Genomic DNA, 26841 nt, shown 5'->3' with positions numbered 1-26841 from the left:
ACTGAAAAGTTGCTAAATTTTTCTCTCCTTAATTATGCAAAAGTGTGTGACTTTTTGCCTTTTTAAAAATACTTTTAAAAAATGATGAAAAGGACGAGGCTTAGTAAGAACGGGTGAGGCTTAGTAAGAACGGGTGAGGCTTCCTGCCAGCTGACTTGACTCCAGTAAGTTGCTATTTAAGATTAGAGTATGAGATACTAGTCTTAAGGCCTCAATCACATTTCCATGTTGCACGTACATGTAGTATCTGATTTTTTCACATCTATTTTTTTCACAGACTGTGTTTTTGTGCAAAACACACAGAGACATGGAAGAAAAGGGCCAATACAATTGTGTGGGTCCTTGAAAAACACATACAGCACACAGATATCATCAGTGTGCCATTCGTGTGCTGTCCATGTTTTACACCGATGACACCAGTACCATCTTTTCACATATGTGTTTACACGTGGACGTGTGAATCAGGCCTTAGCGGTGTTCACACTTAGCATAAATGCTGTGTTTTTGTCTGCTGCTTTTAATCTGCATGTTTTCTGCTGGTTCCCATACCAAAAATAAGCAATATCAATTACTTCAGAATATTTTTTTTTATGCATTTTCTGTTTTATTTAACTCATTTCTGGTGCACTTTTGAAGCAGAGTTTTTATTTAGGTATTTTTTTTACAGACAAGCTTTGATTTTGCACTGAAAAACGCAATTGTATTTTTTCAGTCCCCCCATAGAGAAAAAACATATATATATATATAAAACACATTTTAACATTGCCTTTAAAAGCATAGCAGGCACGAGTTTTTGTAAAATCACATCCTCTTTGAATGGACAGTTCAACGCAGCAGATGTTTTGCATACAAAAAAAAGCTCATCTGAAAAAAAATAGTATTTAAGCTATAAAACGGTCTTTTCCCTTTCCACCAAGTATTTGTCTTTTTGAGAGCATCTTTCTTTGCATAGAGGGGAATATACAGTATGAAAAAAATACACTTTATAGCCAAATGTATTGGGGGTAAGACATATATTTATCATAGAATTCAGGGTTTCCATTCAGTTCCATTGCCACAGGTGTATAATATCCTGCCCCTCGCCATGCCGTCTGCCTTTACTAAAAGAAAGAACGTCTCATTGTAAAGCGCTCACTGATACCAGCGTGGTCCTGTAATGGGACATCACCATTGTGACAAGTCAGTTCTTTTTTCTGCCAAGGGCCATATAGATATTTATACCGTCCTTCGGGGGCCGTACAAACTCCGCCCACAAAGTACATCCTGATTCTGGCACTGGTGTCAGGACGTAATCTTTCATTGCATGCCCTTCAGGGTTCAGTAGTGAACACTGTGTGTGTGCTAACAGAGCAAGAAGAAATTAATGAGCTGGTTGTAATCAAAATACAGCTCCCTGCCCAAGAATGCGGTCCCTGAGAATCTGCTCGAGGGCCTGATAAAAGGTCATCGAGGGCCGTAAATGGCCCGGGGGCCTGAAGTTCCCCACCCCTGGTCTAAATCTACGATAAACTAAGGGTAGTAATACTGAAAAGTGGAAGCATTTAGGAACAATAACTCAACCATTAAAGGCAATCGGTAAGCATTTTTTACTATTTAATCTGAGAGCAGCATTACGTAGGGGCAGAGAACATGATTTCAGGGATGTGTCACTTGCGCAGCAGCTTGCTGCAGTTTAAACACAATCAGTGTTTTATCAGCAGGAAATTAACACTGTAGGACTATGTGTCTTATGGCAGGCAGTCAGTCAGTCCTGCTAATCTGTGTAACCCCACTGGCACCACCGATTGGCAGATTGCTGACAATGTACAGTTTACACAGCTGCCTTACAGTGATGTGGGCGGCATTATATAGGGCTCAGCATTCAGAGCAATGCTACATCCGCAGCAGAGAAAACAGGGATTTTAGCAAAACTGCACCAAGCGGTCCAGTAAGTGACACATTGGTGGAATCAGTCTTTCTGTCTCTACATCATGCTGCTCTCAGATTCCACAGCAAAAACAAGTTGGAAGATTCCCTTTAAGTGCCACACAAATGCCATCCTTGTGGTTGTCAAGTGCTGTTTGTTTTTCATTCTGTAAGGTGTTAAAAACAAACCTTGGAATCCTTCATTTTTATTTTTTATACATATAAGGAAAATGGATGCCATACTGATGGTAATAATGGACACCCAGACCCGATCAATTGTCCATCTTTTCTTACGCATAAACTGGTGTGTGAATGGGGGCTAAAAAATAGTTAAACATTCTCTTATCTGGTCCCTTTTCACTTTACTTTGGTACATGCCAATATTGATAGTTTTGATTCAATGTTTTGCTTTAGGCTATGTGCACACATTGCGGATTTTGCTGCGGATACGCAGCGGATTTGACACTGCGGATCTGCAGCTGTTTTCCATGAGGTGTACAGTACCATGTAAACGTATGGAAAACAAAATCCGCAGTGCACATGCTGCGGAAAAAAACGCGCGGAAACGCAGCAGTGTTTTTTTCCGCAGCATGTCAATTCTTAGTGCGGATTCCGCAGTGGTTTACACCTGCTCCTCAATCGGAATCTGCATGTGTAAAACCGCAGGTGGAATCCGCACAAAAACTGCAGGAAAAAAATGCGTAAAATCCGCGGGTAATCCGCAGTGCTGTTTACCTGCGGATTTTGCAAAAACAGTGTGGAAAAATCCGCACACCAATCTGCAACGTGTGCACATATCCTCATGTTTGTTGTCACTGCTGAGTATATTTCTGTAATATTTTGTATATGTTCTGTATGTTTCCAGAATTTGGTAACTTTCTAGAACATTCACGTGCTCAAGCGCTACAGCACTTAACCCATTCCTTTGCAGCCAACGGTGAAGAGTTTCTTTACTGCCTCGAAAACAGATTATTGCGCCTTATCGAAGTTAATATAAATGCAGAGCAATGACAATGAAAATGTTCACTGGGGGGGAAGTAACATCTGCAGCTAGCACATTTTAGAGAGGGTTTTGAAATAGGCCTGCCCAGACGAGGAGTACTAATTTCTCGTCTTCACTGCAATTGTTTTTGCCAATAATACCAGCATTGTATTTGAAGTGAAGGACAGGGGCCCAGGACACAATTGGTGCCATGACCTCCGTTTTCAGTGCAGTTGTCACTCGGCTCCTTTGCAGACAATTTTCAGTCCTCCATAAAATGATTCAGCCCTTCAGCCATTCAAGGTAAAAAGGCTGAAAGGAAAAGAAGAAAAACACACGCCCTCAGGGGTTTCCAGCGGCCAAGCCATTTTAAAGACCACGACTTCAAAGGAAAGTCTTGGCTTTTCTGGGGATTTATATTCTTATCAGGTGCTGCGATGCAAAAAAAAAAATATCGTTTAAAAGATCAAGTTTAAAGGCAACGCAAATCCCAAAAAGCTTAAAAAAACAGGAAATGAAGGAGCGTGCAAAAATATTTGAGTCTTTGTAGTTTGTGAATGAAGCCAAGCCGGGCGTTAAATGGGTCTGCATCAAGGTTTGATTATTTAAATTGGTTCATATGTTTCGCAAATCCAAGACAAGGCTTAGAAAAGTGAGCAAATGACAGACACTAGTGTGTCACCGGCTCATACCACTACTGTCTTCTAATAGTCTACTTCCAGAAAGATGCCAGTTCTTCTTTTTCGAACAGTAACATTCATTTAATAGCCATAAAGAAGGCCGTACTTTTTAGGCCATGTTCCTACGATGAGCTTTTGGACGCCGCTTACTTTTGCTCCATGAAAAACACAGTTCAACCAAAGTGGATGGGATTTATAGAAATGTTTTACCCCTCCTGTTTTTTTTTTACACTGCGTAAACTGATCTGAAACATGTAAATTTCTCTTTTGGGCACTCTGAGTTTTCTGTTCAGATTTTCCCCATAGACTTGAATTAGATGCAGAAAATCTGCAGGTAAAAATGCACATGTGTTTTTAGTAAGTTTTCCTCATTGAGTTCCCATGATGAGCTTTTGGTGAGTTTTTGATGTTGCAGTTTTTCTGCACCTATTAAGTAAATTAGGCTATGTGCATTTTTTTAGGGCTTTTTTTCGTGTTTTTTTGTCTTTTCTTGATGTGTCATTTTTTTTACAAAGCTGTTTTTTTTTAATGTTTCCTAACATTTGGCTTTAGCAAAATGTTAGTTATACAGTTACATGCTGATTACAAGCTTTCTTTATGTGTTTCTGCAGCAGAAATGCACTAAAAACACATGAGCGTCTTTTTACCTGCAGATTTTCCACTTGTAATGCAAGTCTATCGTAAAAATCTGCACATAAAACTCTGCGTACCTGCAAGAGAGGCGGGAGCTTGATGTCATTATTCGTTGGGGCTCTGGATGTGGCTCGCAACCCTCTCTCAGAGCTGAATGTGGCTCCCAAGGTCAAAAGGTTGGCAAATCCCTGCTCTACTATGTTTAAACCCTACTCTAACTTAGGACCCACTCAATAGATTATTGCCGCATGAAAGTGGTCTAAGGACTTGTTCACACACTGCGTTTTTGTAGAGGAAACAAACAGTGTTTTATAGTACAAGCAAAGTGAATGAGATTTCTGAAATCACATGCACACGCTGCTTATTGTTTCCTTGCACATTTGAACCACGCGCGAATCTGCAACATGTTAATTCTTTCAATGTTTTCCACCCATTTACGGTAAATGAACGGAGGAAAAATGCATGAAAAATGCACTTATTTTACACAGCGTTTTTCCTGTCAACACTCTGGTTTTTGCTTCAGATAATAGCTGAAACCAGGTCATCCCATATGGACACAAGCAAACGTCACAGGTTTTACTGTATATGAATGTATAACCAACACTCAACAACTTTGAGAACTTGACACTCTTCCGATGAAATTTGTGCCACTTTACTTGACTACACTCGCACTATTTATTAAAGTGCCCGTTTAGCCTACATGCCTCCTATCTTTCCTCTGGATTGTTGGCACATTTATGGTGGAAATAAATGCAAATATTGTAAGCAAGTTATTTATTAAATTTTTCTCTAAAAACTAATTAAACTAATAATTAATGGACCATGTCAGACTTTAGCCATATTTTCTAGGTGTAACTTTTAATAAAATTCAAACAAAAATTACAAACAAGTCCTCTCCCCGCGAGCAGACTGACATAAATGTTCTCCACAGATTGAAAGAAAAGCATCACTCCTTCAATATAACATACAGCAGTTTAAGATAAGGGTGCAGGGACTGTAGCTGTTAAGCCTCATTTTGACTGGTTAATAATCACTCTCTATTATTGGCTCTTCTAAACAGATCGGCAATCACCGGTCGAATAAGAAAGAAGCTTGTTTGTCTTGATTTTTAAGCTTGTTTAAAATTCATTTTTCTCAGCAGCACATCATTATGTGTGGGCACGCATTGTGCTGGCGATTACAAAATGTTCTATGCAGGCAGAACAATTGTATTAACGATTGCCTGTCCGCATAGAAGTGCTGATTTCTAAGCCTTCTTAAAAATAATTGCACCCAATGAACAAATTTTGCTCATTTGTTGGGTGATTGCCTGCCGATAATTGGGAATGAACGATCTAAGGAATTCTTGTTTCCAATTATCGACCCATCTAAAGGGGCCTTAAAAGCGTTGTCCACTACTTACACAACTCCCTCTGAATCCCTGTGTTTCCCCCAAGTAAAGGATAACACTTATACTGCCTCCGATGCTGGTGCTGTTCCAACGGTTCCAGCACTGGCTCTCCCAGGGCCCATGATCCCTGCGACCAATTAGCGGTGGCTTTAACCTTTTCTTTAGACAAACCAAGACATCTGGAGAAAGTGAGAGCTGCGGCTGCTCTCTCACTTTCTGCGGATGTCAATTTCGTCCCTTGGAGAGGAAGGTGAAGCCACCACTGATTAGCCTTAGGGATCATGTGTATGGGAGTGTCAACTAAGATGGTGGAACCATTATTCAGTCAAAAGTCATCTAATGTGTATGGCCACACTTATTATAGTGCAATTTTGATCCATTAGTCCCAAAAATCCCCACTAAAAGTTGTGAATTGAAACAGTACGAGATGTATTTCAGCTATTTATTTAACACTAGACATGATTAATTTAAGTAACCAATTTATCTATTTTTACGATTGTAAAAGATATGATTGTTTTCTCCATTAGCCCTACAACACACAGAATATTGAACTGTTATACACTTCTAAATAAACTCTTGAATTTGGTGATAATTCCCTCTGGAGCAGCATTTATTAGGACGCTGTCATTGTCTCACTTGTTACACACTAATAAGATAAGCCCTCAGAGCTCCTTATACATTGTTTTCAAGTCAGGCTGAATGGATTCTTTCAATTACTTAGTCACACATACCCAGGATACCTCAGTAACTTGATAAGCTTAGGTCTGAGTTTATCTAACAACATTGGTTAGTGATTTGAAATTCTGTGTCCCAAAGCTCGGAGCGTGCTGTGCCGCGGCCAATGAAGCTGTTCTACATTACTCCGACAGCTGATGATAAATGGAATCTATTGTGTTTTACAGCAAACAAAACATCATTTCTTCTTGGTTTTAGCAGTCAGAAATCCTTGTTGTTTTATATTTTGTCTATTAAATGGATTTGTTCACATGAAACTAATACCAAGCTGCTGTGTGTCTCAGACATCTGATCTTTACTTGAAATTACTATAGTACACAAGGTATCCTGTATTCCACCCTGTCCTATTGTCTCCATGTTGTTGACCGAGCGAAAATAACTATTGTTGTCTCCTCCTAATCCCATAAAGTAATCTGTACCTCCTCATTTCAATCCTTCCCTAGATAGCATCAGCCTCCTGCAATAGCCTGCAGGACCAGCCTCAACAGAAATCTGGCTCTAGATACACCCTATAGTCAGCTGGTGTCTTAAAAAAAAATTCCACCACCCAGAACGATATGTTCTCTCATAAGTTGGCCATAAAATGGTATCGTGTGTCCTTCAGTTTCCATTATTTTATGAATATTGTACAAAGGAACCATTGTAGATCATTGCTTTGATCGTAAACATATTATTATTATTATTATTATTATTTATTTATATAGCACCATTGATTCCATGGTGCTGTACATGAGAAGGGGTTACATACAAGTTACAGATATCACTTACAGTAAACAAACTAGCAATAACGGACTAATACAGAAGGGCGAGGACCCTGCCCTTGCGGGCTTACATTCTACAGGATTATGGGGAAGGAGACAGTAGGTTCGGGGTTGCAGGAGCCCCGGTGTTGGTGAGGCGGTAGCTTCGATAGTGATGAGGCGGCAGCGGTGTCAGTGCAGGCTGTAGGCTTTCCTGAAGAGATGAGTTTTCAGGTTCCGTCTGAAGGATCCGACTGTGGTTGATAGTCGGACATGTTGGGGCAGAGAGTTCCAGAGGATGGGGGATATTCTGGAGAAGTCTTGGAGGCGATTGGATGAGGAGCGAATAAGTGTGGAGGAGAGAAGGAGGTCTTGGGAGGACCGGAGATTACGTGAGGGAAGATATCGGGAGATTAGTTCAGAGATATATGGAGGAGACAGGTTATGGATGGCTTTGTAGGTCAGTATTAGTAATTTGAACTGGATACGCTGAGAGAACGGGAGCCAGTGAAGAGCTTTGCAGAGGGGGGAATGTTGTGAATTCCGTTCTTGGGCTCCCTCCGGTGGTTGTAAATGGCACTTTTGTGAATTCTGTCCTTGGACTCCCTCTGGTGGTTTTGAGTGGAACTGCTGCTCCTTGGGTTTAGCATTAGCAGCTGCTTCCACTGATCGTCTCTCCTGGCTCTGCTATTTAGCCTGGCTCTAGTCTTCAGCCAGTGCCAGCTGTCAATGTTTCTTGGTTGGATTCAGATCTCTCATTGGATTTCTCTGATAGCCTGTCCATTTCAGCAAAGATAAGTCATTGCTTGTTCTTTTGGTTGTCCACTTGCTGTGGACTTATCGTTCAGCTCATGTTATGTTTTTTCTTGTCCAGCTTGTCAGTATGATATATTCAGCTTAGCTGGAAGCTCTGGGGAAGCAGATTTGCCCCTCCACACCGTGAGTCGGTGTGGAGATTTTTTTGTAAACTCTGTGTGGATTTTTAGCTTTTAATACTGACCGCACAGTATCCTTTTCTGTCCTGTCTATCTAGTTAGAATTGGCCTCCTTTGCTAAATCTTGTTTTCATTATGTGTGTGTCATTTCCCTCTCCACTCACAGTCAATATTTGTGGGGGGCTATCTTTCCTTTGGGGATTTTCTCTGAGGCAAGGTAGCTTTCTGTTTCCATCTTTAGGGGTAGTTAGTTCTCAGGCTGTGACGAGGTGTCTAGGGAGTGACAGGAACATCCCACGGCTACTTCTAGTGTTGGTGTTAGGATTAGGAACTGCGGTCAGTACAGATACCACCTCCTCAGAGCTCGTCCCATGTTGCTCCTTAACCACCAGGTCATAACAGGGGAAGCAGAGGAGTAGCGAGGAGAGAGATGGATTAGTCGGGCAGCAGAGTTAAGGATGGACTGGAGAGGGGCAAGGGTGTTAGCAGGGAGGCCACAGAAAAGGATGTTGCAGTAGTCAAGGCGGGAGATGATGAGGGCATGCACAAGCATTTTAGTAGATTGAGGGTTGAGGAAAGGACGGATTCTGGAGATATTGTTGAGCTGGAGGCGACAGGAGGTGGAAAGAGCTTGGATGTGCAGTTTGAAGGACAGGGCAGAGTCAAAGGTTACTCCGAGGCAGCGGACTTCGGGTACGGGGGAAAGCATGATGTCATTGATTGCGATAGATAGATCAGGTAGGGAAGATTTGTGGGATGGAGGAAAGATGATGAGTTCAGATTTGTCCACATTGAGTTTGAGGAAGCGAGAGGAGAAGAAGGAGGATATGGCTGATAGGCACTCTGGGATTCTGGACAGCAGAGCGGTGACATCTGGGCCAGAGAGGTAGATCTGAGTGTCATCAGCATAGAGGTGGTACTGGAATCCATGGGACTGTATGAGTTGTCCCAAGCCAAGTGTATAGATTGAGAAGAGTAGGGGTCCTAGAACAGAGCCTTGGGGGACTCCAACAGAGAGAGGGTGGGATGAGGAGGTAGTGTGGGAGTGGGAGACGCTGAATGTGCGGTTGGAAAGGTACGAGGTGATCCAGGATAGGGCGAGGTCTTTGATGCCAAAGGAGGAGAGGATCTGTAGTAGGAGGCAGTGGTCAACTGTGTCGAAAGCAGAGGACAGGTCTAGAAGGAGGAGTACAGAGTATTGTCCAGTAGCTTTGGCGGTAAGTAGGTCGTTAGTGATTTTGGTCAGGGCAGTCTCAGTTGAGTGATGGGGGCGGAAACCAGATTGTAGATTGTCGAACAACAAGTTAGATGAGAAGTGGGAAGAGAGTTCAGCATGGACGTGCTGCTCCAGGAGTTTGGAAGCGAATGGGAGCAGCGATATTGGGCAATAGCTGGACATAGCAGTTGGATCGAGGGTTGGCTTTTCAAGGATAGGCGTGATTGTGGCATGTTTGAACGCAGAGGGGAAGGTGCCAGAAGTTAGTGATAGGTTGACAAGGTGGGATAGGGATGGGATAAGTGTGGTGGTGAGGTTGGGGAGGAGGTGGGATGGGATGGAGTCGAGCGCACAGGTGGTGAGGTGCGATTTGGAGAGGAGACAATTAAGCCCCCCTTCAGTGATGTTGGATAGGGAGGTTATGGGGTTTGGGCATTGGTCTGGTATACAAAGGGGTTGTGGTGGTTGAACAATAAAGACTTGCCTTGTCTGGTCGATCTTATTTTGAAAGTGTGTGGCAAAGCCCTCAGCAGAGATGAGGGAGGTTGGAGGGGGCAGTGGGGGGCGGAGGAGGGAGTTAAAGGTTTTGAATAACTGTTTGGGGTTGTAGGATAGGGAAGATACGAGGGTTGTGAAGTAGGCCTGTTTAGCAGAGGTGAGAGCAGATTTAAAAGCGAGTGTTGCTTGTTTGAATACAGTGAAGTCATCTTGCGAGTGTGTTTTCTTCCAATGCCGCTCCGCAACCCTGGACACTTGCCGGAGCTTTTTGGTGGTGTTATTGTGCCAAGGTTGTCTATTGATACGTCGCACTCTGCCATGGACGAGAGGGGCAACCGTGTCAATAACTGATGTGAGAGTGGCATTGTAGAAAGCAGTGGCAGTGTCTGTGTCGTGGAGTGAGGATATAGATGCCAGTGGTAGGATGGAGTCAGAGAGTGTGTGGGTGTCTAGGTGTGCAAGGTTTCTGCGTGGGTGCGCATGTTGCTGGACATGGATGACCGGTGAGGAGGACAGGGATAAGAAGGTGAGCAGATGGTGGTCGGATAGAGGGAGAGGGGAGGTGGTGAAGTTAGATAGAGAGCAGAGACGGGCGAATACCAGGTCTAGTGTATGCCCGTCCATGTGGGTGGCTGCGGAGGACCGTTGAGTAAGTCCAAAGGATGAGGTAAGGGACAGTAGTTTGGAGGCTGTTGACTGAAGGGTATCAATGGGGATGTTGAAGTCACCCATGATGATGGTGGGAATGTCAGCAGAGAGAAAGTGAAGAAGCCAGGTGGAAAATTGGTCAATAAAGGCAGTGGCAGGGCCCGGAGGTCGGTATATGACGGCCACTTGGAGGTTGGAGGGAGAGTAGATGCGGACAGAATGGACTTCAAAAGAGGGGAGGATAAGGGAGGGAAGAGGCGGGATTGGCTTAAAGGTGCAGTTTGAAGAAAGGAGAAGACCCACTCCTCCACCATGTTTGTTGCCGGGTCGAGGGGTGTGTGTGAAGTGGAGGCCTCCGTAACACAGCGCAGCAGGGGAGGCAGTGTCAGAGGGTGTTAGCCATGTTTCTGTGAGGCCAAGGAAGGCAAGATTGCGGGAGAGAAAAAGGTCGTGAATCACATGAAGCTTATTGCAGATTGAGCGGGCATTCCAGAGTGCTCCAGAGAGAGGGAGCAGGGGGGTGGGCGTCAGGGGCACGGATTTTATGTTGGAAAGATTGTGGTAGTTCATGTTGGATAGGGAGCGATATCTGTTTATCTGTATAAACAACAAAAAAGAGAAAAAAACGGGGGCCGCACTGCTACCAACATCAAACTGGAGACCAATGTTTCCCACAGGTATGACTTCAAAGCCGATACAGTGACACGCTATATTCCAAGATCTCGTATGCTGTTTCCAGAAAAAACAAATTCATCCACTTGCACAATAGAAAAAAAGGAAAGTACTCACCGATCTAAATAATCCTTTGCTTTATTGAATGTTCATTAAAAATAATTCATGGCCGGGAGAGTGAGGAAAGGAGCTGGTGCGAGCAGGTAAGAACGACGTCCGTTTTGCGCTATGCTAGCGCTTCTACGGGTCAACACCTGGGAGGACATGATGAAAGGAGAAATACCCCAGCCACAACATACTCCTCCTCCTCGTCAAAACTCTTTTCGTGCTATGCTAGTGCTTCTACGGGTCAACACCTGGGAGGACATAGCGAAAGGAGAAATACCCCAGCCACAACATACTCCTCCTCCTCCCAAGTGTTGACCCGTAGAAGTGCTAGCATAGCACGAAACGGCCGTCGTTCTTACCTGCTCGCACCAGCTCCTTTCCTCACTCTCCCGGCCATGAATTATTTTAAATGAAGATTCAATAAAGCAAAGGATTGTTTAGATCGGTGAGTGCTTTCCTTTTTTCTATTTTGCAAATATATCTGTACAATATAATTGCTATAAATGACATTTAAGACTTGTTTCTTTTGCATATAAATGTATGCACATTAGCATTTATGGGACAGAATAATATTTTACTTCACACATTGACATTCTATAATGCCCGATACTAAATACTATAAAATACGGTGTGTAATGTATGGTGTATAATATTTGACATTATTTAATTAGTCTTATTTGTGTATTATTGCTGACCGGAATGTAAAGTGTGAATGGACCAATCTCGTCTTGTTTTCTAGATTGAGTAGGACTATGGGGGCAGAAGACCTTGCATATAAGATGCTGAAAGGTTGTCCTCGGGAAAGGATTTCTGCTGACGATGCCCTTCTTCATAAATTCTTCAGCACATTGCCTTGTCAACTTTACCAGCTATCTGACGGTAGGACACATCCATGTATCTATTTTATGTTATAATCAAATGTCTAATCTTTGCTCTTAGGCCCCTGATTAATTAACAACGTAAATTTTCATGGTGGTATTGATGGGGTGACGGAGTGGACTGTGCCGCCGTGAGCTGTGGTCATGTGACCACAAGTATGCGATATGCATGCTCTTGGCCACATTCTGACTAGATGGGCACGGCCTCGCTCAATGCAGGTGTATATTCTGGTCACAATGTGGCCAGGAGAATGCTTATCACATACTTGCGGCTACGTGATCGCCGCTCCTAGCACTCGAAAATCCTCACAGCAGGCAGTGCTTGCAATGTGAGGATTCACAAGTCTGCAGGCACATAGATTGACAGCAGACTTGTAGTTTGAGGGTATGTGCACACATCAGGATTTCTTGCAGAAATTTCTTGAAGAAAACCGGAATTTTTCTGCAAGAAATCCGCATTTTTTTTGCGTTTTTTTCCCGTTTTTTTCGCGGTTTTTTTTAGCATTTTGCAAGCGAAATTAGCTTGCAGAATGCTAAAGTTTTCCAAGCGATCTGTAGCATCGCTTGGAAAACTGACTGACAGGTTGGTCACACTTGTCAAACATAGTGTTTGACAAGTGTGACCAACTTTTTACTATAGATGCTGCCTATGCAGCATCAATAGTAAAAGATAGAATGTTTAAAAATAATAAAAAAAATAAAAAAAATGGTTATACTCACCCTCTGCAGACAGCCGATCTCAGCGGCTTCCGTTCCTATAGATGGTGGGCGTGTGCAGGACCTTCGATGACATCGCGGTCACGTGAGCGGTCACATGAGCAGTCACGCGACCAATCACAAGATCGCGACGTCATCGCAGGTCCTTCACACACACCATCTATAGGAACGGAAGTGGCAGCATGCACCGATGAGAGGCGGGAAGACTCCGGGGCCATCAGAGGGTGAGTATATGACTATTTTTTATTTTAATTCTTTTTTTTTACCAATTATATGGTGCCCAGTCCCTGGAGGAGAGTCTCCTCTCCTCCACCCTGGGTACCAACCGCACATGATCTGCTTACTTCCCGCATGGTGGGCACAGCCACATGCGGAAAGTAAGCAAATCAATGCATTCCTAGTTGTGCGGAATCCCCGCAATTCCGCAAATTTAATGAACATGTTGCTTTTCTTTTCCGCGATGAGATTTTTTCGCGGAAAAAAATGCAACATTTGCACAAGAAATGTGGAATACACTATAAATAATAGGAGGCATATGTTAGCATTTTTTCCGCATTTTCATCACGTTTTTATAGCGAAAAAACGCGAAAAAAACACGAAAAATACTGAACGTGTGCACATACCCTTAAACCCGGAGAACCTCTTTAATAGATCAGATGAGATGCAAAGTGATGTTCGCCTTACCACAAATCTTACTCCAGTTAGTGACTGGACTAAGATTCGTGGAATAAGGAACGCCAATGTTTGTCAAGAATTTCAACAACAGGGGTCTCTATGCCCTTTCCCACCCCCTTCTTCCCCCCTAGCTCCGCTAAGATTGTCATAGCTGGGTGAAAATGGTGTAAAAACGCCAAAACTTACAATATATTAGCAAAATCTGACATTGCGCAAAACTGTTGCAATATTTCAAAACTTTTTTGTAAATGTTTTGATAAATTTGAGACTTTGTGACTATTATTAGTGTAACGGGTGTGTACTTTGTGTGTTCTACATATGGGGAAGATCTAGATTCAAAATACATATACAAAATTATACATTTTATGTCAGCCATTTGTAAGTGAATTACTTCAGAACCTTATAAGGCTGGAGTCACACATGCAATTTTTGATAAATTCTTTCATCCAGTTTTCAGGGCTAAACCCAGGAGTGGATAATAAAGTTTTTATCTTTTCTAATGTCATCCTGTTTCCTGCCTACATTAGTCTGTATCTCCTGCTTTATTGTCAGAATACAATCTGTCAATAAAGCAACCTGCGTCTGATGATGGCTGACTGCTACTGCTCATAAACCCAGCGGTGCTGATAATGGAGGTGTATTACAGACTTTCTATACATACAATTCCTTAATGTATTGTCTAGTTTACAGTCATGAGCTTATCCTGCAAATGTAATGTAGCTAGTCTGCAGGTATATAAAATGCAAATACAATTTACTTTAGATATCTAAATATACCATAGGATCGCTGCAGTGGCTGTCCTGGGAATCTGCCAGCAAACTATAATCTGTAAATAGGATCTAGACTACAGACTGTTGTAAAGCAGCCGAAAGACTGCTGGGTTTTATAATCTTATCTACCTTGCTGCATTTTATAGACCTGTAGCTAAAGGAAACATTTCATTTCCTCTTCCTAGTTATATCTCTAGAGAACTTTTAAAAGTCCATTTAGTGAAACCGATACAAGACCATTGATGCTGAATTACTGGCCTGTTTCGCAAAACGACAAATACTGATGGTAGCCAGCATGGGGACGATGTGCTGCTAATAACACTGAATTACATGCTGGTACACATGATTTAATCACCCAATGATCCAGCGGTGTGCTCCTTCATTGGGTGATCACTGTCATGTTTACACGAATGGATATTCAAGACCAACACTGCAAGGAGTTTGTATGTTCTCCCCGTGTTTGCGTGGGTATCCTCCTGGTTCTCCAGTTTTCTCCCATACTCCAAACACATACTGATAGGGAATTTTAGATTGTGAGCCTCACTTGGCACAATGATGATGATGTCATTACAGTGCTGTGAAATATGATGGAGCTATATAAGTGAGTAAAATAAATAAATATTTAGGAACTTTGATTGTCAGGGTATCTACTGTATATATATATATATATATATATATATATATATATATATATATATATATATATACCCCAAATGGGTTGTCCACCTTTTGGGACCATCTTTTTCTTACTTAAATGAATGCAATCGATGTTAAAAAATCATTTTTGCAATTGATTTTCATTAAAACATTTTCACCATTTGCCTCCTATAGCCGCTGTATTGCACTCTCTATAGGTGGCTGCAGAATGACTTACTTTGGTAGACCAAGGATGATCCCTCTACATTGTGACATCCCTTGAAATATTTGTAGACAGCTATTAAATCTCCTCTTGGCCTTCTTTTTTGAAAGATAAATATTCCCAGATCCTTTAAACGTTTATTGTACTACATACTTTGCAATCCACTCACCATCCTGTTAGCTTTTGTCTGAACTTTCTCCTGTTTTTCAATGTCTTTTTTTAAAATGTGGTGCCCAGAACTGGACACAGTATGCCAGATGAGCCCTGACCAAGGAGGAATAAAGGAGCATTATTACTTAAAGTGATCTAGAGCCCATGCTTCTCTTAATACATCCCAGTACTGTGTGTGCCTTTTTTTTGCTGCTGCATTACACTGTTGACTCATGTGCATTCTGTGATCTATTTGTATACCCAAGTTTTTTTTTAAATATGCTGTTGTGGTGCCCCTGAGGGTCCTGTCGCCACAGAGGCACTGCACCTCAGCCAGAGGTGTGGTACCCCGGTCTCGGGTAAGGAGGGGACACTACCCAGTAGCCACACACTAGCACCCAACACTAGATCTCTCCAGGCCTGGGAGGGACTAGGTAGAAGGTGTGGGTGGAGAAATTGAAGAAGGGGAGGAGCTTAAGGAAGTGACAGTTAGAGAAGTGAGTCAGTTGGTGGAAGGGACTGAAGGAGTGAGGAGCTCGTCCCAAGACTAGAGAAGAGTGAGAAAAGAAGGGATCCTAGGGACACGGGAAGTGAAGAATTCACCCGTGGCGCCTGAATCTACGCCGACTGTAGTTGGGTGGAGGGACCAGGTCGCAGTAGGGGACCGGCCCCAGACTAGTAGAGAGACTGCAGGACTAGCAAACCGGAGGCTGTATGTATGTACTGTATGTACGACAGCCAAATCGGCACACATTCGCTGAAAAGGCAGCCAGATGGGATGAAGGGGACCAAGAGAACGTCGCCCGTCAGGATCCGAGGTTGCTGGCTTAGGACACTGTGTGTGAGGCGCAGGGCAGGAGAGGTTGGAGCCAGCGCAGTGAGATGGCCAGAGAAGGAACATAAGAAGGGGGTTCTGGCAAAGTATACCTCAAATTATCTGAGAGCTGGTTGGACCACCGACCTGGAGGACACAGCACTCTGGCTGGGGATTGTACCTGAAAGACCGTGAGTAAAAGTGTGAAGACTGCACCTTCTTGTGTCCTCAGATTTATTTACTGCGTCACCTGTCCTGCGCTACAACCATTACCATCACCTTTAACACTATAATTGCCCTGGGGCCTATCTCTACCAGTGGAGAGCCGTACCAACTCTGCTGCATCACTAACTGCCCCAGTGGATCTGAACTGCAGCATCGGCCATCTTTTTACTGCCAAACACCATGGGTGGCGTCACAAATTAACCCCCTATAAACTGACCCACCTTTCATTAAATTGCATGCCCAGGGCCAAGGACCGGGTCACTGCTGCCGTGATATTCCCTGAAGAACTGACCGGCTTGGTACCAAGTATCCTCGGCCCTAGCGGGTGCTGCACTGTTGCTTAGTTCTATTCCTCCCATTCTGTAGATGTAATTTTAGTTTTTCTTGCCCAGATGTAGAATCTTACATTTCTCCCTGTAAGGCCTCTTTCATATTTCCGTCGGAATGTGAACGTCGCAATGCGTCGTTCTGTAAAAAAAACGCATCCTGCAAAGTTGCCCGCAGGATGCGTTTTTTGCACATAGACTTGTATTACCGACGCATCGTGATGTATGGACACACGTTCCATACGTCATGTACTGGATGCGTCGGTAATTGGCGGACCGTCGTCACAAAAAAAGTTCAATGCAACATTTCTTTGTGCGACGCGTCCGCCATTTTTGACCGCGCATGCGTGGCCAAAACTCCGCCCCCTCCTCCCCGGAACTCATAATGGGCAGCGGATGCATCTGAAAACTGCATCCGCTGCCCACATTGTGCACTATTTTGCACAACGTCAGGAAGCAATATAGTGGCACCAGTTGCAACTTATTCCATCGCTACACATTGAATGTTTTGATAAAAAGACAGTTTGCGTTCATACACTTACTGTGTTTATCCGTGATGATGTCTTAGAGTAGCTAGATGTGTCGGTCTTCTCCCGATAAATAATATGTGGTGGGTCCCACGCCGCAGGACTGTGGGGCTGGGAGATAGTGCAGGAGCGTTCTCCCCTACAATGATCCTCCTTGCTGGTCACAGGGAGCTAAACTGACCCGCCGGCTTCAGGCGTGCCCCAGCCGGAAGCGACACCGAAGCGGTGGTGGAGTGTGAAAGGGGCGTGGAAAAAATCGTGACGTCACAGTTGGATGGACGGGCGCATGAAGGGACAAAGCAATCCAACGCGTTTAGAAGGATACGATCCTTCTTTGTCAGGACTGCAGTTCCCTGTAAGGCCCATCCTTATATAGTACTGTATCAATGGCCCTTTCCTTGCCTGTTTGAATGACCTGCAGAGCGGATCAGATGGATGGTCCACTACCTGGAGCTTAAAATAGTGGTTGTATTAAACCATTTTTTTTGGGATCAAATATATAAAAAGACCAAAACTGGGCATTCCAATAAAAACAAGAGCAAACAGTAGGTGCACACGAGATCTGTTGCACATATTAAAAATATATATATGACGCAATTATGCGGATTATTGAGTGATGCGTTATTCAAGCAGTAATGAATGTTGCTGAGTATTGGATGTGTTTGTCATAGAATAGAAGGAATGATTCAGGAAATATTGGTTTTATGAACAATTTTTTTAAAAACATGCCTTTATTTAAATAATGGGCTAGAAAATAAATATATGTATCTGAGGACCTAAAAGAACAGGTCAGTTTCACCTGATCGAGAATTAGAAACAAATAAAAGTAAGGCTGCATTTCTTTTGTGTAACATATAGTAAAATTAAAATTAAATTAGCCATGATAGATGGAATCTAATGGCTAGTATGCATTTCAAATGTAGCTGTAGTCGATAAAATATGCATTTGTGATTGCTTATGGTTTTATTGGCAGGTTGGAGAACTAAAAGGCATATAGCTCTATCTCTTGATTGAGTCCTTTCGGGGCTAGGCTGTCTACTGTAATAATCCATTTGGATTTCACCCTAGACATTAATTTTACAAAATTACCACCCCTAGCATTTTGCTGGACTGTTTGGATTCCACAAAAAGAAACTTCAGCGCATGAGCGACTATGATTTTCTACAAAATGCCGGGATAAAGGATGTCCTTTAAAGCCTTTATTAATGTTGTCTAGATGTTCTTTTATTCTGACCCTTAGGCGCCTTTTTGTCCGGCCCACGTAGATTTTGTTGCAGGGTTATTTCAGTATATAGATTACTCCTGTTGTTTCGCAAGATATATTGCTTTTAATGTGGAACTTCCTTGTCCCACTTAAATCCGTAAATGTGGTTTGTAATGATTTATTAAAAGTTTTGCGAGCACAACACGAACATTTTCCACATGGTTTGAATCCATAATTTTGGCATATGATTGGTGTTTGGGGTACTCCTTTATTTAGACAAACTGGTTTTGTTGTTGGCGCCAGAAGAAGACCCAGATTTTATGCTTTCGTATACACGAACCTTGGATTGTTTGGTAGCAAGTCCCCAATGTTCTTACCACCCTGCAGAATGGGCCAGTGTTTACGGACAATGTTGGTGAATCTTTTATATCTCGAATGAAATTGAGTCACTATAGGTAAATTCTTTATTTGTTGTTGGATGTTGGGTGGACTATTATTACGTTCTACTTTATTTAGCAGGGTTTCCCTTGGTATACACCTCACTTCCTGTCTTGCCGTGTTTAAAGTTTGTGTATCGTAACCTTTAGCCTCAAATTGTTTGGTAATGTGCATTATTCCATTATCATAATTTTCAAGGTGTGTACAATTTCTCCTAATGCGCATGTATTGTCCTTTTGGAATGTTTGGGAGCCAGATTGGGAGGTGGCAGCTTGAGATGTGTATGAAGCTGTTTGCGTCCACGTCTTTGTGGTAACATTTAGTTTTTAGTGTGTTGTTCTCCACATAAATCGTTAAATGCAAAAAATTGACCCTTATATTACTGATAGTAGGCGTGAATTCCAAACCAAATTGATTATTATTTAGGTTTAGAATAAAACAATCTAACTCTGTTGCCGTCCCTTCCCATATGAACAAAGTGTTGTTGATGAAACGACGCCAGAGTTTTAGTCCCGTTTGTAGGGCACCTTTTTTAACGATGTATTGTCGTTCCCAGTTGCCTACATACAAATTAGCGTAACTGGGCGCAAAGCGAGTACCCATTGCGGTTCCCCATGTTTGCAAATAGTATTGTTTTTCGTACTTGAAATAGTTGTGCTTCAATATAAACTCAATACTTTCCAAGATAAATTGGATTTGGGGTTCTGTTATGGTTCTGGTGGTAAGAACACATGAACTGACCTGATAGGTAAACCAAAAAATAGGACAAGCTCTGGGGATGTGGAAACTTTACTGACCGCAATCCTGATCCTATCAACACACACTATAGGCAGCCGTGGAGCGTTCCTAACTCGGCCTAGACGCCTCTGCACAGCCTGAGAAACTAGCTACCCCTAGAGAGAAACAAAACCTCACTTGCCTCAGAGAAATTTTCCCCAAAGTGAGAGCAGCCCCCACAAATAATGACGGTGAGTTAAGAGGAAAACACAAACATAGAAATGAAAATAGGTTTTAGCAAACGAGGCCCGCTAATAACTAGTCAGAGGATAGCAAGGAATCTGTGCGGTCAGTATAAAATGCTACAAAAATTATCCACGCAGAGAATACAAAAAGACCCCCACACCGATTCACGATGTGAGGGGCGCAACTCCGCACCCCAGAGCTTCCAGCTAGCAATCAAATAGCATATAAGCAAGCTGGACTGAACTCATCATATACTGAGAAACATTTTCAAATAGCAATGAGCAAAATTAGACTAGCATAAACTTAGCTTCTCCACGGGGAGACAGGTCACAAGGGAAGTCCCAGAGAGATCTGAACCAGTACTGAATACAACGACAGCAGGCGACAAGTAAAGGTCCAGGTGGAGTTAAATAGGCAGCAAGCCTAGCAGGAAACGAGGCAGCTGGAGTCCAGCTACAGACCAGCCGTAACACTCAAAGCCACCAGAGGGAGCCCATGAACAGAACTCACAAAGTACCACTCACGACCACAGGAGGGAGCCCGAGAACGGAATTCACAACAGGGTTCCTTGTATGTCCCCAAAGAGTGCAGGAAGAAATTTGCTGCCTGACAGCCCTTTTCATGATTAATTACGGTGTACAATGATTTGATATCAAGAGTACTTAAAATATAATTCTTTTGCCAAATGATGGGCTCCAAAACTTGTATGGTATGGGTAGTATCCTTTAGATAGGCCAGTAATAGTGGCATGCATTTTTGTAGATGTAGGTCCACATATTTAGATAAATTAGCGGTCAAGCAATTAATACCAGAAATGATTGGGCGGCCAGGGGAATTCGCGACTTTTTTATGAATTTTTTGGACATGGTAAAATACTGCTACTGTTGGAGTTTGGTTATTAATGAAGTGGAATTCTTTTTTGTTCAGGATCCCCAAAGATTTGCCTTTTTGAGCTAGGCAATTCCATTTTTTGATATAGTTAGCAGTAGGATTAAAGCTCATCTTTTTATAGGTTATGGAGTCATGTAGGAGTCTTAACAACTCATTATGGTACATGGCACAGTCTAGTACCACGATACCTCCTCCTTTGTCCGCCGGGCGGATAACGATATTATGATTTTCTTGGAGGTTAATGATAGATTTTTTCTCGCTGTTGCTAAGATTATGTGAAGTGTATCTGGAGTTGTTTTTACAGATTTTTCTTAATATCTGTAGTAACTAGAGTCTCAAAGGACCGAAAGGCACTGGAGTACTCATTTATTGGATTACAAGTGGATTGTAGGGTTAGATTAGTGTGAATATAATTTTGAACATCCATTGTGGTTGTAGTTGGATATGTCTTATTTGCACCACTTTCCTTTTTCAGAAAATATTTCTTTAAGGCCAAATTGCACATGAATTTTTTTATACATATATAGGTTAAAAGGATTAGCTTTGGCAGTGGGGGCAAATTTTAGACCTTTTTGTAGAAGATTTTCTTCACTATGTGTTAATTGGTATGAACTGAGGTTAAAGATTTTTTGCGTGTGTGTTTTTTCTTTTGGGCGAGTTTCCCACCCCTTTTACCTCTTTTGGTTAGGTCATAAAGGCATGTTTTTTAAAAAAAAATTCACAAAACTAATATTTCCTGAATCATTCCTTCTATTCTATGATAAACACATCCAATACTCAGCAACATTCATTACTGCTTGAATAACGCATCACTCAATAATCCGCATAATTGCGTCATATATATATTTTTAATATGTGCAACAGATCTCGTGTGCACCTACTATTTGTTCTTGTTTTTATTGGAATGCCCAGTTTTGGTCTTTTTATATATTTGATCCCCAAAAAATGGTTTAATACAACCACTATTTTAAGCTCCAGGTAGTGGACCATCTATCCGATCCGCTCTGCAGGTCATTCAAACAGGCAAGGAAAGGGCCAGTGATACAGTACTATATAAGGATGGGCCTTACAGAGAACTGCAGCCCTGACGAAGAAGGATCGTATCCTTCTAAACGCGTTGGATTGCTTTGTCCCTTCATGCGTCCGTCCATCCAGCTGTGTGATGTCACGATTTTTTCCACGCCCCTTTCACACTCCGCCACCGCTTTGGCGTCGCTTCCGGCTGGGGCACGCTTGAAGCCGGCGGGTCAGTTTAGCTCCCTGTGACCAGCAAGGAAGATCATTGTAGGGGAGAACGCTCCTGCACTATCTCCCAGCCCCACGGTCCTGCGGCGCGGGACCCACCACAAATAATTTATCGGGAGAAGACCGACACATCTAGCTACTCTAAGGCTAGGTTCACATTGCGTTAGGGCAATCCGTTTAGCGCTAGCGGATTGCGCTAACGCAATGTATTTATAGGGGCCGCGCGAACGTCCCCGCTCTCGCAGATCCCCAATCTGCGAGAGCGGGGAACGGACCTCGGGCGCTCCACAAAAGAACGGCACATCGCTAGTGCGAGATGAAAAAGGCACGCGCTGGCGATGCGCTTCAGGCAGGAACAACATTGCTGTCAATGGGTGCGCTAACGGACCCGTTTCATGGCGTTAATTGCGACATTTTCGCCGTGCAACGCTGTGCGTTAGCGATCACCCTATAACGCAATGTGAACCTAGCTTAAGATATCATCACGGATAAACGCAGTAAGTGTATGAATGCAAACTGTCTTTTTATCAAAACATTCAATGTGTAGCGATGGAATAAGTTGCAACTGGTGCCACTATATTGCTTCCTGATTACCGGAACTGAACACCTTTTTCCTTAGTGCGGGTATTAAATCTCCCTATGTCCATCTTCATTTTTCACTCATAAGCAAACCTTTTCAGCGCAGGTGACAACTTATATACATTTCAATGTTCTAATTATAAACAGGGAGTTACACAGACCCTGTTGCATCACCAGCAGCTCGGCCTCTAGTTTTATTCCCCCCTCTCCCTCACAAACCCCCCCTTCCCCTTTTTAAAGTTGGTGTAGCGCCAGTGTGTACCTATTTTATCTCTTTATATTTATATTCTATGAGCGGTGATTGCATCATATGAGTGGGCTACATTATACAGTATGGGGGGGCTGCATTATATTCTATGGGGAGGTTACATTATACTCTGTGGGGGTTACATTATACTCTGTGGGGTGGCTGCATTATACTCTGTGGGGTGGCTGCATTATCCTCTGTGGGGTGGTGGCTGCATTATACTATATGTGGGCTGAATTATACTGTATCGAGGACTATGGGAAATACATTATACTATATGAAGAACTATGGGGTGCATACTATGGGAAGTGAATTGTACTACATGGATGACTATGGCGGTGCATTATACTATATGGAGCACTGTGAGGAGTGTATTATGCTATATGGAGGACTGAGGAGTATATTTTAATATATGAAGGACTATGAGGAGTGTATTATACTATATGGAGGACATCGCCGGTGTAAACTGTAGATGTGCTGCTGATAACATGATACTGTATGGTGATTTGTTAGTGATCTACTAGTGATTGTTCTGTCCCCTTCATTCTTTCTCAGACGGTGGAAAGAGGCCGGGAAACAAGCGTCCAACGACTTCAGTATTGTCGATCACACTCGTTTCGCGGCCTGAGATCAGTGCATGTAAATACAACCGAAATGCTTCTGTGTGATGTGCAATATGTCAGCATTTGGGGCCCCATTTTAAACTTTGCCTAGGGCCCCACTTTGCCTAAAACCGGGCCTGCCTACAACTCCAATACAGTATGAGGGTCCTCCAAGCCCCAGTAAAGTATGATGGTCACTCTTTTTGCCCCATTCAAAATAAAACAATAAAAAATAAATAAATACACTGCTTTCAGAAATATCTGATCTATCAAAATGTGAAGTAAGTTAATCCGATCAGTAAACGGCATAATGAAAATAAGAAACATCGAAACACCAGAATTACAATAAAATAACGGGTGATCAAAACATCATATATACTCCAAAATAGTATCAATTAAAACTTCAGCTCGGAGCACAAAAAATAAGCCCTCACACAGCACCAGATCTAAAAAAGCTGGAGATGCTATGGGTCTCGGAAATTGCAACATAAGCAAATTTTTTTTTTACTTACAAATTTCTGATTTTTTTTACTACGTAAATAAAAAAGAACCTATACATGTGTGGTATCTGCATATTCGTAATGACCTGGAGAATCATAATGGAAGGTCAGTTTTATTGTTTAGTGTACATGATAAATAATAAAAAAAAAACAGTTGTAGATTTTAACTTTTTTTTTGCAATTTTACCGCACTTGTAATTTTTCTCCCGTTTTACAGTACACCATATGGCAAAATCAATTGTGTCATTGAAAAGTAAAACATGTCCCGCAAAAAAACAAGCCCTCATAAGACTATATTGATGGAAAAACAAAAAAAATATGGCTTTTGGAAGAAAGGGAGGAAAAAGGGAAAACGAAAAATGGAAAATCACCCGGGGTTATAGGGCTAGATAGTGATCAATTTTTTTTTATGTCCTATAAAAACAGGAAATACTCAAAAGTATAATGCACTGTACACAGATTGTGAATTCTGAACAAGTATTTTCTGATTTCTATTGTGAAATATAGATGTTCATAGGGGATGTTTGTGACATCTGGTTCTCAGACGTTAGACAGCCATCTTAAGGAGTGTTTTGCAATGATTCTTATCTTTTGGACAGTATGCCTTTGCCACTGAGAATTTCATATACCTGTAATCTCCTTATCCCAAATAATGCAAGTAGAAGGTTATTGCTAGAAATTAGCCAACAAAAATGCTTTACAGCACACATGGCAATGACTTAATCACATGTTCCAGGTCCCTTGATAATCCTTTTGAAGGATTGCCCTATAAATTCCTAGCATGCCTACTCTTTATTTGGGTTATCTCTTAAATCCTGAACAGGCCAGCTTACCACTTATGTCTTCCTATAAATGTGTAGGATTTCAGTTTTCTCATTACTAGGAACCTTGGTCAAAGGAGTTTTCCATTTATCCACATGGAGAAGTTATGCGTCTAATTCCTAAATAAACATTCTGGAACTGGTGAAGAGCTTAAGGGGTCTCCTCCAATTCTGTAACTACTCATCAACCATTCTGTGCAGACAGTGCTCGTCATTGTGATCCAAGAAAATATTATTTTTTTTCTAACACATGCATTCTGATACTGACATCTCCTGTTCTCATATGTAATTTTCCAAATGTTATACCACTAACAGATGGCGAGGAATGTGGCAGCCAGCATGCTAATGAACATATTGGCTTCTTTGTACTAAAAGACTTGAATTTAGCCCAATATCTGACTATGTAATATACCATGCATCAGTATAAATGTCAGCTTGTTTATGGAATAGTAATCCGCCACCATTGTCATTCGACCCTTATTGGGGCCAAGGGTGTATCCAACCATGAACCATGGCTGAAAATTCTCTGGGAAAATGCGTATGTTGGATTCTCTCCCAGTTATACTTTTATCAGACTTTTCATTTTTCTGAAAACTCATGACAGGACATTATTTGCTTATTATGCTGTACATGTGTTCCCATGTTCTGCATCTAATGGAGCATGCCTTGGTTCTTTATTCATGGATTCATATAAAGATTTCACATGGATAACACATGGATCCATGATACTCATGTGTAAATTAGTCTTTCATGCTTACACACTAGGGAAGCTATCGTTAGGAAATTACCTATTGTTTAATTCAGATTTTCCTGTTAAATATACATTTTTTTTTACTGTAGACAATGTTATTTTTTCCATATCACAATCTGTATTAAAAAAATGAAATCTTGCAATTTTCACACCGGCCACTGGAACTTTTTTAGACTCTAAGTTTCTGTTTCAGGAATCAACACATGTACATAGCCATAATGGTCTCACCCTGAACCATCTAATGAGCGTGTGCAAAGGTCATTGTGAAGGGAGGAGGAGCGGGGTCGCTATGACATCCCCTATTGTGATTGGTAGATCCTGTGTTATCAGCTGTGTTTAGAATTGTTAAGAATCATTGTAATCCTGCCTCTGCTGATAAAGAGACAGCTGAAAACTCTTTCTGAAAGGACAGGTAGTATGAGTCTTAAAAAGTCCCAGCCCAGTGGTCAGTGTGAAAAATGAAGATGATTAATTTTGTTTTTTTATTAAACCTCATGGTATGAAAAAGAAAGCATTGCCAAATATTTTTTAAAAAATCCATGTACTAGACAAACCTGATTTAAACAGTATGTCATTTTCTGATAGTTTTCCGTTAATGCTTATGGATGTTGGAGTCATGTAGTTGAACAGTTGTAGACATTCTGAAAAGTTTAGATTTTACTGCAGCAAGTATTTTTTTGCAGCACCTGCAGTGAGCACATTTGATCACGGGATCACAATGGTGAAACACCCCCCCCCCCACCACCACCACCACACTCCCCAATGGGTCAGTTTATCTGGAACAGACCAAAAACACTTGTAAGTAACAACAACAGTTATGTTTCATCCATTTCAAGACATGTACTTGTAAGGAGGTTGCTTTCCCTGCTCCTTGCCTGGAACCACATAGTGAGACAGCTGGGTTGTTGGGGGGAAGACGTTCTGCCCTGGACAGAGGGGACCAGGGGACTGCTGGGAAGAGAGAGGGGAGTGGTCAGAAAAGAGCGGGAGAGCAGAGAGAAGGCAGTGCGCCAAAGAGAGGGCAGGCTGCAGCGCCATGCTCCCCTAAAAGTAGTGCTCCCCGTGAGGGCACTGAGGCTGAGATACCCACCAGAGTGAAGGCTGGATGTGGGGGTGTAGATTTGGAAGCCTCCTGATTCAGAGACAGTGACTGTGCAGCCCTGATGACCGCAGTGACAAGCAAGGATCCCTGAGTGTGATAAGTAACTGCCCAGGGTGTGTGTGACAGCGTTATTACAGAGAGACTGTCAGCCTGGTGCACAGAGGCTCTTGCAGCAGCGACGGAGGCTGTGCTATTTCCTGGTTCCAGTTTCACTTTGAGAAGAACAGGCTGCAGAGGCTTAACCCCGGACTTTCCAGGAGACACAGAAGAGACTTCAGGATCTCAAGCCCTGCTGGTGACTGTATCCACATTGGGAAAAAAGGACCCTCCAGTCAGGACCTCCCTGGGCTGATAAGTTACCAGAACACTCGTTAACCCTTTTGATTCCGCTTAATTGTTTACTGTTTACTGTTTG

General features: G+C 42.3%; 1 protein-coding gene across 2 annotated transcripts in view; it reads left to right on the top strand.

The window, feature by feature from the left end:
- CDK15 (cyclin dependent kinase 15) overlaps positions 1-26841 on the top strand; it is a 550498-nt gene that overhangs the window by 468173 nt on the left and 55484 nt on the right. For both annotated transcript variants that reach the window (XM_077272097.1, XM_077272099.1), the window contains one exon: positions 11882-12021. In XM_077272097.1, the coding sequence (XP_077128212.1) occupies positions 11882-12021 (140 nt within the window). The remainder of the gene's footprint in view (positions 1-11881; positions 12022-26841) is intronic.

This window comes from Ranitomeya variabilis, chromosome 7 (genome assembly GCF_051348905.1).
Source record: "Ranitomeya variabilis isolate aRanVar5 chromosome 7, aRanVar5.hap1, whole genome shotgun sequence".
Taxonomy (NCBI): Eukaryota; Metazoa; Chordata; class Amphibia; order Anura; family Dendrobatidae; genus Ranitomeya; species Ranitomeya variabilis.
This window is presented reverse-complemented; position numbering and strand designations above follow the sequence as displayed.